Below are 20,945 nucleotides of genomic sequence, written 5' to 3' on the forward strand. Positions count from 1 at the left end.
TAACCACCACATTGTTTCACTTTTTACTCTAATACAAATTCTCCTGGCCGTTCATTCTTGGGAAGTGGTAAGGATGGTCATACTTCAGTACACTACATTATCTCCTGGCTTTGTTCAGAGTACTTCTTACCATTTGCCGAGATCCTCTCATACCACTTGCTTGGGCACTCTCATGTTCCAGGTAACATGCTGATGACTGCTTACATTACCTCACCTAATCTTCACAAAATGGGGGGTGAGGAAACAGGTTCAGAGAGTCTCAAAGACTTGTTGAAGTCACACAGCGAGTAAGTGGCTTAATTGAAATTTAAGCCCACATCTATTTAAATTCAAGACCCATGCTTTCTCCCACTCAGTATTGGAAGATGAAGCCATTTGCTTTTAGCTTTTTCTGCTCCAATTTTAGGACTAGCTGTATCATTTTCAGTAAGCTGATCATCATCAGTCTCATTTAAATTAACAGGTGTACCATTTTCTCTCTCTGAGTTGGTGTGATAGGATCACCTTCTCTTTCAGTGATTAAAGAATTCATGGATTGGATCCATTTTAAAAATCAACTTCAGGGGAATGACTTTTTATTTTAAGTATAAATTTTAGATTAAAATGCATAAGTATATTTTAAATGGCTCATTTATAAAGGTTTCAAATTATATCATAAAAATATTTTATTGCTTCATAGAATTTTTCTGTGAGAGGAAAGCCCTGGAAATTTCCAGCCATCTGCAAATGTTTGAACTATGTATAGCTTGTTTGGGATATACAAAAGCCAAATATATTTTATGGGAAGTGAGACGTGCTGCTTTTGCAGTTGTCTCACCCAATAGTAGCCTGATATTCCCTGAGGAAATGGGGTGATTTATGATATTCTAATAGGGTTCCTTTTGTTGTACTGTGGCATTGTGGGGCATGTTTGCTGGACCCAGGATTGATTTATTATCATGTGAAAAATTTGGTCAGTTCTAGAAATGAAAGATGGAAAAGACCCACTGAAGGCTTCACAGTATTGTACCAACTTGCTTGCTTTGTCCAGCTTTTACATCGCTTTGTCTCCTCACAGTGACTCAGGCGGAGGGACTCCCAGCACGCGGCTTTGTTGTGTTGTCCGCAACTTCTGGTGATTGTGAGCTGCCAGGCCCTCAGCCCCTCTTCCGTCATAGTGAGCAAAGAAAACTCTCCATAGAGTTGGGAACAATGAACAAAAACAAGTAGACTGGGAAATAATGATCATTTTGAGGTGTTTTTGGTGAGAATGTTGCTTTTCCTTTCTCTTGGGCACTGGTAGTTTCCACAGCTTGGGGTAGCAGTTCTGAAGCTCTTGTTACTTGGTCTCATGTCTGTATTTCCCATTCTGGGAACCTCTGTTCTTCTCTCTTATCCATTGTCTTTCCACTTCCTTCATCCTCACTTCTTCCTTCCTCCCCTTAGATTCTTTTCCTTTCCACCCTGTTTGGCTGCCTTCTCTCTGGGCCAGCCAGCCGTGTTGCTCACTACTGGGGAAGCCCATGTGAGGAGAATGCAGGGTGTAACATTCCTGCCTTCTGAATGTTCTCATCTCTTCAGCATTCTCTGCTGTGCCTGCAGGATAAGTCCAGATTCCCTAGCCTGCTTCAAAGGACTCCCCCAGGATGGGACCCCCTGTTCCCTGGACAGACTGCTGTGTGCTGTCCATCTCTGACCCCCCTCCCAGGCTGGGCTTCTCTTTGCTGTCTCTTTGTCCTCCAGTCCTCCACAGTTGCCACCTTAGTTCTATCTTTGTGTGCATCTATTCATATCCAGTAAAGGACATTAGAATGTATGAACAAAGCAGTTATCACATAGGTCACCATCAGTTAATTAGAGTAAAGGGATATTAGCAATCCCCTCAAATAGGAAAGATGTAATCTTAAATAAAGACTAATGTTTTATATTGAAATAGATTTGGGTAGGGTTTTTTTGTTTTTTGTTTTAAGCTCAGTAAATTCTCCTTTGTCACATCTTTACTGAGAACGAGTAAAAATTTTATTAGAGATGAGCTTTCAGGGATCACTGAATCAGTCAACTACTCTTTTGTAGGCATCCAGCTGATGTGTGCACTTCCTGTATTTTATTTTATTTTGTTGTTTGTTTTATAATTGTATATCTTGCGATGCCTGGGTGGCTCAGTCATTTAAGCAGCTGCCTTCGGCTCAGGTCATGATCCCTGGACTCTGGGATCAAGCCCTAGGTCCGGTTCTCTGCTCAGCAGAGAGCCTACTTCTCCCTCTCGCTCTGCCTGCTTTTGCTTTCTCTCTCTCTCTCTCTCTGTCAAATGCATAAAATTTTAAAAAATAAATAAATACAATTGTATGTGCTTTTTTCCTTTCAAAATGGCAAGTGTTTTTATCAACAGCATCTGTGTTATGGTCTGCACATGAGATGTGCAGCTTTAGTGTTTTGAGTTGAACTGTGTGTGATGTTGGGTGGGGAGAATGGAGAGGAGTCAAGGCTCTGGGGAAGGTGCTTGACAGAGGAGGGGTGTCTTGTGCTTCAAGGGAAACCTCAGCGGTTGAAGACATAAGTCTGTTTTTGTTGAGAGCTGGGGAGTCCAAACATAAGTGACAGAGAACATATCCTACAAAAGACTGAATCAGTGATAAACTGAGTCAGGTTTGATTCTTCATGAAAAACTGAGGTTCTTAAATAGTTTTCTTTTTTTTTTTTAAAAGATTTTATTTATTTATTTGACAGACAGAGATCACAAGTAGGCAGAGAGGCAGGCAGAGAGAGAGAGGGGGAAGCCAGCTCCCTGCCAAGCAGAGAGCCTGATGTGGGGCTCAATCCCAGGACACTGCCATCATGACCCGAACCGAAGGCAGAGGCTTTAACCCACTGAGCCATCCAGGCACCCCTTAAATAGTTTTTTGACATTTTTGTTTTTTTCCCCCGACCCATGTTTCATTCATCTGAGAATTTTGAGTTATATTAGTTGTAAATTCTTCATCAAATACTCAGTATATTTGTAGTATTTGTTCTAGAAACATAATAGGAACCAAAAAGTCTGTTGACCATTTAAATTTTTCTTAGTTTGAAGGTATGCATAAGAATGAAGCAATAAGCCAGCATCTTCATGTTTTACGAAAAGAAGTGAAGCAGTTGCAAGCCGAAGCTGCTAAACCACCGTCACTTCACATTGTGGAAGCTGCAGTCCATGCAGAAAACTTGATTACGTAAGTTTTGAAGGCATTATTATTTAAAATTCTGTTTTGTTATTATTGGTAGTAACCCTACCCACTACCATACCCCCAGGCACCCACTAATTAAATTAGTACAGGGATCAGCAAACAGTGGCTGTTTGACCAAATCTGGCCTGCCACCTCGATTTATAAATAAAGTTTTATTGGAACACAACCATGCCCATTTATTTACTTCATGTATATGGCTTTATGCTGTGATGGCAGAATTGAATAGTTGTGAAAATTGATGGCCCATAAAACATAAAAATATTTACCGTCTGGTGCTCCATGCAATAAGTTTACTGACCCCTGAATTATGAGATGACAGCATATTGAAATTCAGACATGGAGTTAAGTTTTAGATTAAAGTTACATTTACCCAGAAAGTCATCGTTGTCAACTCCAGTTACCGAGCACAGTTTGAAGTGGATTTGCTCAGGGGAAATGGGGCTCTCAGGTATAGTTGTTCTCTTGCATTTAGCTATTATGGTTTTTCTCTTGGAGCCTCTGGCTTACATTCAATGTCCTCTTCTTAAAGCCACCAGGGCATGACTTGGGAGAGGGGTTGACTCTGCCTTTGACTTTAAGGTAACTGCACATTCTAGAACCAGCAACTAAATCCCCCAGAAGACTGGGGTGGTGGTACAGAGGAGAGCATTGAGTCCCTTTTGTAGGTTGGATTGGGGGACCTGTGAAGAAGGAGATGAGGCGAACAAGGAGTTTGTTTTACTAGCAAAGGAGCTCAAAAGAGTATGAGACTTAGAAGAGGTATCCTTATTCTAGGGTCTTAACTCTATACAGAAATCTTTTTCAGTGTTTTGGATTTTAAAATTTAGAGAAATCAGGGTTCTTGTTTTTAAAAATATGTATTATGTAAGGAATATACAGAGTGAAAAAATAATAATTTATTATGTAAGGAATATACAAAATGAAAGAATAATTTATATGAATTACATATAAAATATGAAAGGATAATTTTGATAAGGGTAAGAATGTTAATACAGCTGATCCCTGGGGCACCTGGATGGCTCAGATAGTTAAGCCTCTGCATTTGGTTCAGGTCATGGTTCTGGCGTCCTGAGGTCGAGTCCCACATGGGGCTCCCTGCCCGGTGGAGAGTCTGCTCTCCCTCCCCCTCTGCTGCTCCCCTTGCTTGTGCTCTCTGTCTCTGTCAAATAAATAAATAAAATCTTAAAAAAAAAATACAGCTGATCCCCACTCCTCCAGGAAGACATAAAATCATTTCTGTATATTAAAAATAAGTGTTGATTGGGTTATGGACGTTGGGGAGGGTATATGCTACGGTGAGTGCTATGAAGTGTGTAAACCTGGTGATTCACAGACCTCTACCACTGGGGCTAATAATACATTATATGTTAATAAAAAGTAAAAAATTTTTAAAAAGTAAGTGTTGGGCCAACTTGGAAGATACCCTGTGGAATATTTTAAAGATTTTGTTTATTTATTTGAGAGAGAGAGAGTGTGTGTGCTCACGAGTAGGGGGAGGGGCAGAAGGAGAAGCAGGCTCCTTGCTGAGCAGGGTCCATTCCAGGACCCCCAGATCATGACCTGAGCTGAAGGCAGATGCTTAAGTGACTGAGCCACCCAGGCGCCCCCACCCTATGGAATAATTTTTTTTAAGATTTTATTTCTTTATTTATCAGAGAAAGAGCACAAGCAGGGGGAACAGCAGACCAAGGGAGAAGCAGGCTCCCTGCTTAGCAAGGAACCCGATGGGACTCAATCCCCAGGACCCTGAGATCATGACCTGAGCTGAAGGCAGACATTTAACTGACTGAGCCACCCAGGTGTTCCCCTCATGGAATATTTTTAAAGTGACATTTGTATGGAGCTCTGAAGGACTCTTTAAGAATATTGCCCGAGGGGCACCTGGGTGGCTCAGCGGGTTAAGCCTCTGCCTTTGGCTCAGGTCATGATCTCAAGGTCCTGGGATCGAGCCCCACATCGGGCTCTCTGCTTGGCGGGGGAGCCTGCTTCCCTTCCTCTCTCTGCCTGCCTCTCTGCCTGCTTGTGATCTCTGTCTGTCAACTAAATAAAATCTTAAAAAAAAAAAAAAAAAGAGAGAGAGAATATTGGCTGAGAAACGTAGGGTACCAGAGAAACACTTGTGAGTCTGGATTGTCCTCCTGTAGACCAATGTCTCACCTACATTTTCCTGTAGGGCCTTAGTGAATGCCTACAAGTTGCAGCCTACCCCCGGGGTGCAGAAGGTTGGCATTAGCCTCTTCTTTACGGTTGTGGATTATGTCAGTGATGAAACTCAGCGTCATCCTCCCACAAGGCAGTTCTTTACATCATGCATTGAGATCTTGGGCCAGGTAAGGTATCTGTGTGTTTTTAGCCATATTCACGTACATTGTGTTCCTGTAGCGGCCTCATTGGTTACAGTCACGGTTGACTTCAGGCTTACCTCACAGAGTCGAACTCTTTTGTAAGTCAGAAACCCTTTAAACTGTTAAATTTTCAAGATGTGATTAAAATTGTTGGTATAGATTTTTGCTTCTCAAACAAGAGATACAAAGTTATTCATATTGGAAAGTCTCTGGGGAGACATCAGACTTTCATACACTTTTGGAGTTGTTAACCATAACATGATGAATCTCTTTATTGTTTATAAAACGCTCTCTAGTCCATCCTCACAGTGACTATCTGATCGATGCCATTCTCATTTTAGAGATGAGAAAACTGGTCTCCAGTAGATGAAATGACTTGTGTAAAGAATATAGCGGGTCAGTGCTCGGGCTGAGCCTGGATCCCAGGTCTTCTGCCACAGCAGTCTGTGTTCGCTCCACCTCCCCCCCCTTGCTGCCTCCTGGTTGCTGTTCTCAGTCCCCGTTTATTTGTTTACTTATTTGACTTACTGTTAAATACATGGATATTTAAAAAGGTGAGAGCAATGTATCCATGCATATTTATGAAATATGTCCTTGAGGAAAGGAAAGCCACTTGATGGAAAATGTGTAAACAGTAACCAGGTACTCTCACCAAGTTGCAATGGAATGAGTACTTACTGGATACTTATAAGGAGGTGATGCAGAGCAGATATTAAGATAGACTTTTAAAGTTTTCTTCCTGACTTTAAAATTGATGTGTGCTTATCATAAGATATGCAGACAGTATAAAAACTATAAAGAAGAAAAATTTCTCAGAATTCTAACCTCCTGAAGATACCTGTTACCTAACTAACATTCTATTATAGTTTGTCTTGTATATGTCTGCATGTTAGTGTATGTGATGTACCTGTGTAGAAATGGTACCACATTCCTGCATATAACTAAATAGATGGAGTTAGACATATATACCCAGAAATGGGCAAGTGCTGTTTTGTAACCTGTTTTTCATTCAAGCACAGCTTTTAGATACTATTGTATGTTAATAAATACAGACTGATCTCATGGTGTTTAATACATGGTGTTCCCTGGTACCCATACATTGTGATATGTTGAGCCCGAGCCCTCTGGCTGGCTATTCAGGTAGTCTGTTTTGCTGCAGTGAGCATGAGAGAAATATTCTTTTTTTAAAAAAATATTTTATTTATTTATTTGTCAGAGATCACAAGCAGGCAGAGAGGCAGTCAGAGAGAGAGGAAGGGAAGCAGGCTCCTTGCTGAGCAGAGAGCCCGATGGATGTTGGGCTCGATCCCAGAACCGTGGGATCATGACCTGAGCCAATGGCAGAGGCTTTAACCCACTGAGCCACCCAGGCGCCCCGTCTGAGATAAATATTCTTACATATCTCTGTGAACTGTTGGGACTGTTTTTTCTAGGATGATTTCCTAGAAGTATGGTTGCTATGTCAAAAGGGACTAGTGTTTGATGCAGATTGTGACAGTGCCCTCCTGGGAAGTTTTTACCTGTCGCCACTGTCACAATAGGGTTTGAATTTAGTGTTCTCCAAACCGTAACCAGTGTGAGGAAGGATTATTCTTTTTAAGTCTTTCTAATCTAATAGGGGAAGTGAACTTTGTTATTATTTTAAGTTACATTTTTTTTAAGCACTTGTTCACTTGCATGATTTTCCATATGTGTATTGGCCATTTAATTATTTTTTGTGATTTTTCTGGTTATTGTCCTTTGCATATTTTATGTTGTAGAATTTCTGTTTTTGATTGCTTTGAAAGAGCTCCTCTATCATTCTAGTATCTGCAATGTGTTCTGAATTGGTTTTTCTACTTTGTCATTTTCCTTTAATTTTATCGTCCTTTTTGCCTTATGGAGGTTAAAATTTTTATATATTCAGATCTCTGTCTTGCTTTTTATTATTTCTGCCTATGATCCAGCTTATCAAAACCTTTTTTTAAACATCTTAATTTTATTTTTATTTTCATGTTCCAAAATTCATTGTTTATGTACCACACCCAGTATACTTGACCCTGAAATTATTTAAAAACTTATATCCTGTACTTAAAATAGTAGAACCAAGTTAAAACAAGGTGAAGTTATCTTGATTATTAAAGTTAGCTTTAATTATTAAAGTTAGCTTTTTAAAAGTATTAAAAGCACGTCTCAGTAAAACCTGTAACATAGAGGTTTTGTTTTCTTGACAAAATGCAGAGTTACTTGGGATGCTTAGTAATCATGGTAGGTACTTGCAAATTTCTGGATTCAAATTATCCTAATCTTATCCTAATATTTTAATCTTTTAAAAATTTTCTGTGGCTTATCCAAATCAAGTTCACGGATAATCCAGAATTTTTAATATCAGCATCACTGGAAGTGTTAGGTTATCTGTGTTGATTTTAGATTTTTTTGATTGTTTCACATTTTCATTTAGAAAAAGTTCTGTTTGCCTTTTATATTAGCCCTTAAAGCTTGGTTGCTTAAATAAAAATTTGGAGGGGGGCAGCAGTGCAGAATCTGATGACATTTTCCCTTTCTATTTCTTTCAAGGTGTTTATCAGAGGCACTAGGTCAGAATGCAGGAAAGTACTGGAGACCATTCTGAAGAACAGAAGGCTGTGCTCTCTGCTGTCTCCTTTCTTCACTCCCAACGCTGCGCCCACAGAGTTCATTCAGCTGTATGAGAAAGTGGTGAAGTTTCTAAGTGAGGACAACAGTGATATGATTTTCATGCTGCTGACCAAGGTGAGTTGTGATTCCGTCCTGATGCTACCATGGAAATGTAGGCTCTAGTGTTATTTCCCACTCCACAGAAATGAAGGGTCCCCTTGGAGTTCCTTTTCCTGGTAGACCCTTTCCACATTTTGTATCATCTTCAAGCAGCCTCATCCCCATCTTGTGGGGGCAGTGGCTGTGTTGTATAGGGCAGTCTCACTCCACATGGTGGAAAAAGGACTTCGCTCTCAAGCCCTCTTTAGAAACAGTACAGCCTTGAAATATTCATAATAGTAATTTAGTGCATCCTTCTTTTGAATATATCCTGAATTTATGCTGGAAATGTGTTTGATAAATGAGATGTCATATATCAAAGTCTCTCATATTTGGAATAAGCCAGATAGAAGCAAATTGCCTTTGTCCTCATTCCAAGTAAAATACTAACCCAGGCCCAGGCGATGAATTTACTTAACCACTTGAGAATTGCAGAGCCTTAGTGATTGTGCCTTCAATTGTATTTCTCTGACATCTATAAATCATAAAACCTAGGCGTTTTTTAGAGCCCAGAGACTGCTCTCAGTCGGTAATGGGGAGAAGATTTTATTTTATAGTTGGAAATTCTGGGAGGTGATCGATAACACCCTGAAGTTTTATTAACTGAGATAGATTACTGCCGCAGACTCAGAAATGTGATTGTATCAGATGGAGACAGACCCATAAAGTGGCTGCTTATTTCTGCCCCTGTGACCAATGGGTCAGGACTACAGAGTTCTGATTCTTGCCTTGCAGGGAAAACTTAACCAAACATTCTTACATTGCAAAAAAGCATGCGGAGCTGAGAATACTCTGCCCCTGAAATCCCAGAGGGTCCGTGGAGGTGGCAGCTTACTGACACCTGTAATTATTGGCCTGCGTAGACTCCTTTAAGTACTTGTATATACCTTTTAGTTTCAGTCTTTTTTTTTTTTTAAGCGATTTTATTTATTTATTTGACAGACAGATCACAAGTAGGCAGAGAGTGGGGGGGGGGGGAAGCAGTCTCTCTGCTGAGTGGAGATCCCAATGTGGGGCTCGATCCCAGGACCCTGAAATCATGACCTGAGCTGAAGGCAGAGGCTTAACCCACCGAGCCACCCAGGTGCCCCTAGTTTCAGTCTTTATACAAAGCTAAATGTTAGGTGATGTTTGACTCTTAAACTAAATTTGCACATAGTTTTCTCTACTTTGGTTAATTTTCCAGTGTCAGTAAAATTGCTTCTTGTTTCTTTTTCTTTTTAGTTCGATCTTAAGCAATGGTTAAACGCCACTAAACCTCCTCTGAATGATCGTACCAGGCTTCTGGAGTCCATTCATTTGGCACTTACTGCCTGGGGCCTTGAACCAGATGAAGATATTTTGATGCCATTTAATCTTTTCTGTAAGCACTGGACTTACCTTCTTCTCTACCAGTTCCCTGACCAGTACAGTGATATTCTCAGGCTGCTGATGCAAAGTAAGTATCTTTTAATTGTACTGATTAGATTGCACTGAATATTTAATATGACATTTACCATTCTACAGTTGTCATCCAAAAATGTAAAAATAAGACAGGTATGTGGAAATTTAGAATCACTCATTTTTACCTAAAGTTCTTGACGAATAGTGCCCGAAAGGGTGCTGCTGTCTGTAGAAGAGGTCAGTTATTGTCCTAAATGTTCACATGGTCCCTGGTCCACAGTCATGCACCCACCTCTTTCCCTTGACTTTGCAGCTGTCCTGAGCTGGGCTGGGGTAGGAGTGGGCCTGCTTACTCTGTCAGCTACAGATTTGGTAAGAGAAGGAAATTGCTCCTTTGCAGTATGTTTGCTGTGCCAGGTGGTTTCTCTGTAAATCCAAATAGTGGATAAAGTTTATTTTTTCCTCCCCCTTAATTTTTTGACTCCTTTTTTTTTTTTTGCAAGTGTACTTTATCTGTATGTAATAGTAGCCTGTATTTATATTCACCAAGGGAAAGAGCAGTGTTCAATTTTCTATATCCCGCTATTTATTTTCCCCCCTTGCCCTGCAATTTTCCACTGGGGTACTGGAGATTAGAAGAGGAGTGAAAGGTTGTTAGCTTTTTTGTTTTGGGAATTTCACTAGGCAAGAATTTTATTGAAATTTGAAGAATGCCATAGCATTTACTTTTTTTTATGTGAACTTGGTACAGTTTATAGATGTAATGGAAAACTAAGTTTTGCTTTATGCCATGTTTTTGTGTTACTCAATAGAAACCATTTAGTGAATAAGTTAATGATTTTATATATTGAACTACCTGAAGAATACTGAAATGGGTGCTTTCGTTTTCAGAGCACTTCAGGCTTTCATTGTTTTTGTGGAGGCAAGTTGCAGGGTGGGTGGAGAGTGTGGTCGGGAGATGTATTTGTACAATTCTGATGCATGCTGACATAACTAATTTTTGTTCTTAAATCTTCAGAACTTGATCAGGTATATATCATGGTTTTTTTCCTGAAGCCTTTTTAAGAGATTGTAAGCAGTGTGTATAGGCAGCCACTGACTTGCGTTTAACAGCAAAGTTAGACTTACCAGGAAAGTAATTCAGTTAAAGGCTTACGAATAACAGTACAATCACTGGCTGATTCCGTGACCTCTAGCCTCCTGGTTTCCCTTCCCTCCCTGGCCACCATGTTGGTGTTCTTGGGGCTCTGTCCCTTTGCTTGTCTCTTCTCTTCATTCTTCATGGACTAGCCTCTTGTTTTCCCGGCTTCGCTTCTGTGTTCTAGGCGTGCACGACTCCCCTACCTATAACGTGATTCCAGGGCTGTGTCCTCTGTGAGAGCTGGACCGCAGTAGCCCTTCAGCACAGACTCTTCACTGTTCTTAGACGTCTCCCACTCGGCTGACTGCAGCTGCCTCATCCAGTCTCCCCTCAGATCTTGTCCTTCCAGCCTCTGTTATCCTGTGTGATCATGCGAGCTCTGGGTGGAAAGGGCTGGAGAAGGTATTAGTGGAGGCCTCTGGGATGTGTGATTGACCAGGAGCAGAGGGCTGGCGGTAGTGTCTGCTTAGCACGCTGGCTCTGTGTTGCTTTAGGTTTTGCCCCTCGTGCGAGTGGAGTTTCAGGAGCAGGCATGAGAAGAGAGCCTAGACTCTGCACTTGAATTCTGCAATCCAGTCTCCCTTGTCCTGTTACTGCTGTTTCTTTCACAGCTTCAGCCAGGAAAGGTACCTTGACTGGCCCGCAGTCAGGGGCTGGTAGGTGGGATTCCCACTCATCCCCCTGGATTCCAGCCCAGATGACTCTGGCTGTGCTCACTCCCAGCACGGTTACTAGGAACCAGGAAGGTCAAGTGTCCAGGTGGACAGTCCTTTTCATAGGTTCTCTTGACTGCAGTCTCTTCACCCTAGGTCTTTGTGAATTTGTTTTGGATTTTTATTTAATTTTCATTCCTTTGTAAAGTACACATGTTATTTGATTCAAGTTGAAAAAATTAGTTTGTGAAGGATGCTAACCTACTGTCTTCTGTCCCTGCCCCAAAAGGCTCTGCGGAGCAGCTGCTGAGCCCCGAGTGTTGGAAAGCCACTCTGAGAGCCCTGGGCTGCTGTGCCCCAAACTGCCAGCAGGGGGCAGCCTCTGCAGAGAGCTCAGTGCTTCAAAGCTCTCAGGATGTTCTCTTGTCTGACAAGCAGGTGTGTAGCATTTGGTGTCTGAAGTTTATATCTCTGCATTCCTTTTCTGTTTCCTTTGATCTCTGTTTTTTAAACAGTTGGAACACATTCGCAATTTTTATCTAAAAAGCTGCAGTTCCGTGCATTATCTTTAAGAGCCCTGTGTTTTTGTCAGTTGCTTGCTTCCTCCCATGTACCCCTTGCCTTTCTCTCACCCCTCAGAGCCTGTCTTGCTCATCCGTTCAAGAGCAGCCCAGACCCACCCTCTGGGTGTACCTGTTCTCCCCAGCTTACCCACCCGATACTTAGCCCCATGCCCCTGGCTCCTTCGGTCAGGTTTTCATGCAGCGTCCCACAGAGCCCTTGGTTTCATCCACATTATGTGGTCTACCTGACAGTGTATTGGGAAGAATGGTTCCTCTGCTCTAGAAAGAGTTTGAAATCTGCTGATTTACTTTTCCTATGCAAACAACTTCACAGCTCTGTTAAAAAGTCCGAGCCCTCCATCACAGTCTAGTACTCTGCTGAAAGTAGACCTTCAGTAAGGACTCTTTGACCTGTCATTCTCTTCCAGGTAACAGAGACTATACAGTGGCTTTCAAATTTTTTTTATAAGCTTCGGTTATCCACCCTGGACTTTAAAAGCTTTGGTTTGTTCTCAAAATGGAGTCCTTACATGGCTGATATGAAGACGCTGTTGGGCTATCTTGTAAAACGGCTTCTTGACTGCGAAATGGCCTGCCTGGCTCAGGACCCATCTGCCAGCAGCAAAACAGGTAATATGTCTTTATGCCCCACGGAGCAAGGTGCTCTGACCTTCCATTATAAGAGACTTGATTAGACACATAAAGAGATTTAAATCTTAGCAATAAAACTAGATATTTGAGTGTCATGAAGAAGAAATAGGAAATATATAGCATAGGTGTGACCCCTTCTAAGTGTCATACCTGTGTTCACTCGCACACTGTGTGCTTGCTGCAGCTTGTCTCTGCCCCTCCTTCATAGGGCATGGAACACGAAGATAGGTTTCAGTTTCTGGCTCTTTCTTCCTGTTCTCATTGGGAAAAGGGTTCTGAATATTTAAACATTTATCTTTTTAAAAAATGTACGGTGTAAGATTATCCATGACACTGTGTTGTAATAAAAATTCTTCAAGGGGCGCCTGGGTGGCTCAGTCAGTTAGGCATCTGCCTTCGGCTCTGGTCATGATTCCGGGGTCCTGGGATCGAGTTCCGCAGTGGGCACCCTGCTCAGCGAGGAGCCTGCTTCTCCCTCTCCTGCTTCCCCTGCTTTTGTTCCCTCTCTAGCTGTCTCTCTCTCTGTCTGTCAAGTAAATAAATAAATAAATAATCTTAAAAAAAAAAAATCTTCAAGAAATTCCATTGCAGCAAATGAAAACACAAGCTTACTTAGTTACATGAAATGTGTTGTTTATCAATATAGGTCTGTGAGTATACAGATCATAAGTAGATGTTTTTTAGCATTATTAATGATATTGATGAAGGATGAGCTTGTTTCCTGTCTCTAAAAATTTGGCTTTCTTTTTAGTGCTGCAGTCCCTACACTCAGTTATCATCCAGCTTTTTAAGCCGTGGATCTTGGTTTTAGAGGACAATGAAAGGTAAATCATTTTTCAGATATTCCTTTTAAATTTACAGAGTTAAAGTTCTGATGGTTTTTGGCAAAAGGGATGCATTCATGGATTTCATTTTTTTATGTAGGGCCATATTAAATTTAGAAAATGCTTCCTTAAAAGGAAACTTAAGACATTTTCTGCTTCTGGAATTATTAGTCTGGTTGATCAGATCTGTTACCTTGGAAGCAAAATAGATACTCATTTCCAGTTTTCTACAAAAAGATGTTGAATAAATTTTGGTGCTTAATTTCAGAAAAACAGATGTTAATCTCCTGAATTAGATTTTGATAATATACTACTGTAAAATATGAGACTAACTGGATTTTACCCAGTACCTCAGTTATTTATTTTTTGGGACTAAATCGGCTTTTGAATTACTGGGAGGAATGAGCCCCTTTCACATGAGCTCAGCGATTAAATGAAAACATGATGTTATGAGGATTTAAAAGAGAGGTGGAGAACTATTTGCATGTGGGGAGTTACCTTCTTAGTCTTTTTTCCCCTAAAAGCATGCAAAGAAAGCTAGGTGAACTTGTCAGGAGATTGTTAAAATTACAGCAGTGCTAGATATCACAGTATTTAAGGTGTTCTCACAAATATCAATCTGTTGCTGAGACTCAGAAAATATGAGTGGCTTGTTCTTAGTTCCACCAGTGGTTGAGGGCCAGAACCGGGAACAGAGCTCAGGGCACCTGACGTCTCTGTCAAGATCTTTGTATTAACCCATGTTGCTCCAAGAGCTCGTTGAGGAAAATAGAAAAGTTTCTGGATCTTTGCTTTTGCTAGCGGACTATCCTTAATCTGCAAGCTTTAGGATTCCACACTGGCTCCCAGATTGCTGGCAGTAAGGCAGAATGTGCTGTTTATTTTCAGGAAGAATTAATAGGATTTCTTTTGCTATTGAGGTTTCTGGACCCAATTCAGAAACTAAAATGATCATATTAAGAGTTTTTTTCTTTGGTTATCTCCTGTCCATTTGTGGCCATCTTTCTGTTACATGGATTATTTTTTTTCTTTTTTTCCATGTTTTAGGTAGACAGAATTGTTGAGGCAACTTAGCGTCACATGCCTGAGGCATTTGAAATGTAACCGAGATGCACAAGTGTGTAAATTGGGTATAGAAGGGTGTTAATCTATGTAGACAACACCCTTCTGGAACTTAATTGCTTTGGAATAAAGGTTTAGAAGGAAATTAAATAAAATTGTGTGGTTGATATTATGAGCTACAATTCACAGCAGTTCAAGTGGTCTGAGTGTGTCTTGGGGCTCCATAATATACAGTGTTCTGTAGGACTGAGGCAGTTCCTAGACCCTGGGATCCAGAGTGATTTAATCATGGTGCTTTCCTTTCTAAGCCTGTGCTTCTTTTATTGAAAGCAGCCAACGACATTACCCCTGGCTGGAGAGTGACGCTGTGGTGGCCTTGAGCATCGTGCACTTGTTCACTGACTGTATCAACTCCTTGCACGAGAGTTTTAAAGGTAGGAAGATGTTTTGTTGTGTCTCTGCTTAGTTATCACTTTTTCCCTAAATCATTTGGTTTTTCTTTTGCCTCTACTTTTCCTACTTTGTTTAATTTTGTTTTAGTTGGGAAGCAGTCTTTTTGATCAGAGAAGGTCAGTGTGACGTTTGTAACCTCTTACTGTTTGTAAGGTAGCTCTGAGCTGCATCAGCCTTGGACCGCTCTTCGCATACCCTCTGCCCTCATGCTGAGCCTCATTCTGCCTTCTGTAACTCTAACTTCTTTTTCGTTTTTTTCTTTCTGTGCTTCATTTTGGGTGAATTCTTGAGGACTCCTCTGCAGTTTATTCAATCCCTCCAGCGGTGTCTAACCTGCTTTAAAAACAAATACAGAGGCACCTGGGTGGCTCAGTGGGTTAAGCCTCTGTCTTTGGCTCAGGTCATGATCTCAGGTCCTGGGATCGAGCTCCACATTGGGCTCTCTGCTCAGTGGGGAACCTGTTTCCCCCTCTCTCTGCCTGCCTTTCTGTCTATTTGTAAGATCTCTCTCTCCCTCTGTCGAATGGATAAATAAAATATTTAAAAAAAAAATACAAAAACAAACAACTGAATTTTTTATTTTGATCTCTAGAAGTCATGTTTGTTTGTTTTTCAAACCTATCCTGCTCCTTTTTTTTTTTAGATTTTATTTATTTACTTGACAAAGATCACAAGTAGGCAGAGAGACAGAGAGAGAGAGAGAGAGAGAGAGAGAGAAGCAGGCTCACCGCCGAGCAGAGAGCCCGATGCGGGGCTCGATCCCAGGACCCTGACATCATGACCTGAGCCGAAGGCAGAGGCTTAACCACATGGAGCCACCCAGGCTCCCCTCTCCTGCTCCTTTTTAAATTTAATTTTATTTATTTGATGGACAGAGATCACAAGTAGGCAGATAGGCAGGCAGAGAGAGAAGGAAGCAGGCTCCCCGCTGAGCAGAGAGCCAGATGCGGGGCTCGATCCCAGGACCCTGACATCATGACCTGAGCCAAAGGCAGAGGCTTTAACCCACTGAGCACCCAGGCACCCCTCCTGCTCCTTTTTCATAGCATCTTATATAACTTTTGTTTACAATTCTAATTTGTATTTCTTTGAAATCTTTAAACATACTTTCCTTTATGATCTGTGTGCAGTAATAATGATCTCAAGCTCCTGTTGGGGATGGCTTACGTTGCAGTTAGGTGTTCCTTCAGACTCATACTGGGAGGCTTGTTTCCTCATGGATTTAAAGTTTTGTACTGTGAGCACACATTTAGAGAGATTCTCTCTGTGGGCATTCTGTCGAGACCAGGCTAAGGGTGTGTCCTGCAGAGGGGATCTGCATTTGTGGCCCTTCCTTTGTGGTCTCTCACGGTCGTGTTGTAAACAGACCCCAGACTCACTTGTAGTCGGCCTCAGTGATGAGGGTCAGCTTGTCCCCCACCTCGACTCTGAGTCAAGGGGTGAAGGCAGAGAAGGTCCCTTTCTTTTATTTATCTGCTCTTTCACGGAGGGCAGTGTCCCTGGGTGACTCTTTGTGCTGTTAGAACCCCACGGAAGCACAGTCCACGGGAAGCCGAGGCTTCGATGTCTGTTCAGTACCTGGGTTTCCCGGTCTGTCTTTGCTTCTGGTCCCTGCTTCTGGCCCTGTTTTCTTCTACCGAGCGTACCCAGCTGTGTGATCTCAGAAGTATTTTATTTTATCTAGATATCTACATGTTTTGTATTGGGAGCTTCATAAAGACATTTGTCCACACCCTCCTCCAAGATTCTTGCAACTGCCCTGTTTTTTTCTGTCTCCACTTTCTGTTCCTGGCTGTTGACTAGATTAATTGTCATGAAATGTGTTTATATCCTATCTATTCCTATTTCCAAACTTTTTTAAGTGTCATGTTTCAGGCCAGCATTCCGATATGTCTGGCCCCGTGTAAGCATTCTGTGATGGTTTCTTCATGGAAGCCTTCCACTCCAGCCATCCTGCTTGAAGCACTGTTTCGCGAATGTCCTTCGCCCTCCCCTCGCTGCCCTTGCTCATCCTGATTCCACTACCACACGAAGCCTCAGGGCCTTTATGTTCTTCTGCACGTGCGTTTATGTGCATGTGTTTCTCTCCTGCCTCTGAATCTTCATAGCACAGCTCTGCGGTTTGAGTCCTTGTGGGTTTGACACTGTGATGGAACCACAGTTCCAGAGACCTGTTTGGGACGGTGGCTGTGCAGATCAGAGGGAGAGGGGTGGGAGTGGGCAAGGAGCGCGCTCCGACCCCCATCCAGGTGTGACTCCTGTGAGAGGCGAGTGGGAAGGAAGGGCAGCAGATGCGGCTCCGTCCAAGGGGCGAACAGCAGCCGCGAGTGCCAGGCAGGGATGCCGCACCAACCGTTCCCACGCTAGGCAGAAGTGGCCAGCTCTGTGCCCAGCCTTGGCCTCCCCATAGGCACTGCAGTGTGTTCTGAAGGACCCCTGGCCTGCTGGGCACCTCCTGACTAGTGTGCCTCTGTGGCTGCCCCATGTCTGTGTGGCACGTAGTCACCGACCTAACAACGTGGCATTCAGTCCTGAAAAACAACTAACGTGCGTGTATAGAACAGATTTAGGTTTACAGTAGAATTGAGCAGAAAGTACATGGAGTGCCCATATTACCTGCCCCCCCACCAAACACACATAACCCCCCCGCTTCCTGTCAGTGTCCACCACCAGAGCGGTGTGCTTGCTGCACCCAGTGAGCCTGCACAGACACCTCATGTCGCCCAAAGCTCATGGTCTACGTTACTGTTCACTCCTGGTGTTGTACATTCTGTGGACTTTGACAGCTGTGTAATGCACATATCTGCCATTATGGTATCCTGCGGGGTAGTTTCATGCCCCCAACGATCTTCTCTGTTCTGCCTACTCGCCCCTCTCTCCCCACTAATTCTAGGTGAGCACTGAATTTTTTTTTCTTGTCTCCATAGTTTCAGATTTTCTTGAATGTCAAATACTTGGAATCATATATTTTGTAGCTTTTTCATACTGGCTTCTTTCACTTATTAATATGCATTTAAGTTCCTCCAAGTCTTTTTATGGTTTGATAGCTCATTCCTTTTAGTGCTGAACAGTGGTCTGTTGTCTAGATGTACCTCATCTAGTATTTTTTTGAGAGAGAGAGAAAGCACATGGGAAAGTGAGAGGAGGGAACAGGAGGGTTCATGGCTAACATCAGGAATTGGTAGCTGAGTTCAAGGTGAGGAAACAGAACTATGCAAAGCAGGAAGAAGTATTGTAGCCTTTTACTGAGATCTTCTGATTCAGCGCTCTCCTTTTATTCATGAGAAAATGAAGAATCAAAAAGAGAAATGAATTTATCTGATCTCATAGAACTTATGTGTGTCTAGGCTAAGTCTTGTCCTAAGAGACATCTGCCTTTTAGACACTTACCTCCATATCTATATTTGGATTTAAACAAAACCATCTTTTATTCATATTTAAATAAATGCTACCCTTACCTTGTCTTAAAAGGTTAAAAACATGTTACTGTTTCATGCTGTAGTATAAATAAGGACTGTGAATCAAGGGCACAGGGATGTTGGAAATGGTAAGTGAATTGGTACCATGGGTTGATGATCCTTGGTCATTTCTCAAAAGCCACTACTAAGAACCACCATCAGGTTTCTGTTGTTGTGGGAGGCTGGCTCTCTCTTCTTTGACTACATTCATTCCCATGTGTAGAACCAGAACAGCTGAAAAGTTTTGTTTTAGATTACATTGGCATTCACTCTTGGGGGCACTGAGATAGTTAATACTTGTGGCAGTAATCCCGAGTGATCCATGTCGTAGAGGAGTGTCACTGTAGAATAACTTAGCTGATTGACAGTTAATCGTCTGGTTGTACTGCACTGTGGGTCATATTTTAGTCACGTGCAACATTTCGTTTTGAGCGATATTGGAATCCTCCAAGGGGCCGAATGAATAAGCCTCCATGCTGCGGAGTGAGTATTTGCTGAGGGCAGCGGCCTGGAGGGATGCCTGGGGTGGTTGGGGTTGTGCAAGTGTATTGGAGTTAAAAAGCCATATAGCTAGAAGTTTTAAAGAAAAGCTGATCGCCCCTGCTGTCTTCCACCTACCAGCTTTTCCTTCCCGTCCCCAAGTAAGTAATTGCAGTACTGGTCTTTACTATTAAATTATCTTCAGTGTTTTTTTTTTTTTTCCTGACACATGAAAATCTTTGAAATTTGGTCATTATTGAGAACCTTGGGTTTTAGATTTTTAGTTCACATTTTTGTTTTGTGTTTATTTTTAAAGATAACCTGAAAGGTCTTCAGCTGTTTTTTCCGTTTGCATTATAGATAAGCTGCTGCCAGGTGATGACGGAGCCCTTCGGTTACACCTGATGCACTACTGCGAAGCGTGTACAGCGCCCAGAATGCCGGAGTTCATTCTGTACGCCTTCCACAGTGCCTACCGGAGACTCCCGTGGAGGGACCTGCACCCTGACCAGATGCTCATGGAGGCCTTCTTCAAAGTGAGCTCTCACTCCCCGCATCACAGCCTGGCTCCCCGGGAGCAGCCCGCTCGCTGTGACTGTCAGGCATGGCTGCCATCGGTGCACAGTGGGCCGTGTCTGCGTCCTGGGTGGTCCGGGGTGCTTGCGGGAAGCAGCCTTTTATGGAAATCATTTCACTGCGGGAGGAGGTGACTGGAAGACATTTGTAGGACCAATTATAAAGCCAGGGAAAGATGTTGACTGTCGTATGGCTGTCACCCCTGGACTTCTTTAACATTGTTGTATAAGTACATAGTTTAATGACTGTCGTGCTCAGTCTTGGTGTCTGTGGGTTTGCATTTTTTTCTAGGACCGTATCATCAGGCTTCCATATCGTTAAATGTTCTATTAAAGCAAAGCGTAATTGGTACTCAAGCCATTAGTTTCTTTAAGCAGGTGCATAAGGGGATAATGCTGTAGGAGTTGGAAGTGCATCCTAACAACCAGTGATGTGTCATAGTCATGTGAAGACCCAACATGACTCAGAAAAATTGCCAATGTGTGTGTGAGTCTTAGCAGTACAAGCAGTAGTTATAAAAACAGCCCCAGCAGCGTCACTTACGTAGCGCCCGGTATTTTTGTTGTTTTGTGGTTCTTAAATTTCCATTTTTAAAAAACCCATCATCATCTCATCTTAGCTCTTCATGGTTCAGTTGATTTATTCAGCCACCAGTTCTTTTACATTTCCTCTTCACTTGATGTTCCTGAGACCCGAGAGGTGCTTTCATTCCTGCAGGTCCCCGGTGGCGTAGGACAGGACAGTCCGTGGATCGTGCGGTGCCCTGTTAGCGCTGTCCGCGGAGAGTGCTCAGGGCTGCACTCTTAGGCGCCAGTTCCACAGCTGAGCTCTGGGGAAGGCCCAGCACAGCCATCTCAGAAAGCGAAGCTTAGCGATTTTGTGGCCAGCTTTAGTATATGAGATAGGTCCTGAGTAGGCATTTATCACCGTTACGAACATTTGTTTAAAGAGCCGAAGGGTAGCTTTCAGTCAGTGCCCGGCCTCAGCTGTGTGACAGATGAAATGGGAGCATGGCCCCTGAGGGCTGCTGTAGCCTCAGCCTGTCTGGGGATTTTTGTCTAGTGAGAGAAGATGCTGACCCGGCTGGAAATGGGAAGCTTTCAGCTCTGTGTGTCCTGCTGGAGTAGGAAGGGATGTGTTTTGAGGGGTTTGGGGAGAGGAGAGAGAACAGGTGGTAAAGGAGGATGAGGAATCATTTTCTAGAAGGGGAGAGAAGCAGCAGGTAGCGTGCTGTGATGATGGTCGTTCCGGGAGGGCATGAATCATCACCAGGTTGCACTGACTGTGGTTTTACAAATGGAGTAGAGCTTTTTAATCTTCATTTTAAATAGAAAAATTTATAGCTAGCCATGTTTTATTTTAAACACGCTGAAGTAGGCTA

The 20,945-nt window shown here is 42.5% G+C and overlaps 1 protein-coding gene across 7 annotated transcripts in view; it reads left to right on the plus strand.

Annotated features, from left to right (window-relative positions):
- Positions 1-20,945, plus strand: part of EPG5 (ectopic P-granules 5 autophagy tethering factor) — a 103,129-nt gene that overhangs the window by 64,895 nt on the left and 17,289 nt on the right. For 4 of the 7 annotated variants that reach the window (XM_082699310.1, XM_082699311.1, XM_082699314.1 and 1 more), the window contains 9 exons: positions 3,043-3,185; positions 5,374-5,530; positions 8,102-8,296; positions 9,545-9,758; positions 11,787-11,935; positions 12,489-12,690; positions 13,463-13,535; positions 14,928-15,031; positions 19,349-19,524. In XM_082699310.1, coding sequence (XP_082555436.1) covers positions 3,043-3,185; positions 5,374-5,530; positions 8,102-8,296; positions 9,545-9,758; positions 11,787-11,935; positions 12,489-12,690; positions 13,463-13,535; positions 14,928-15,031; positions 19,349-19,524 — 1,413 coding nt within the window. The remainder of the gene's footprint in view (positions 1-3,042; positions 3,186-5,373; positions 5,531-8,101; positions 8,297-9,544; positions 9,759-11,786; positions 11,936-12,488; positions 12,691-13,462; positions 13,536-14,927; positions 15,032-19,348; positions 19,525-20,945) is intronic. The other 3 variants (XM_082699313.1, XM_082699312.1, XM_082699315.1) reach the window with 1 other exon arrangement.

This window comes from Mustela nivalis (genome assembly GCF_964662115.1).
Source record: "Mustela nivalis genome assembly, chromosome: 14".
Taxonomy (NCBI): Eukaryota; Metazoa; Chordata; class Mammalia; order Carnivora; family Mustelidae; genus Mustela; species Mustela nivalis.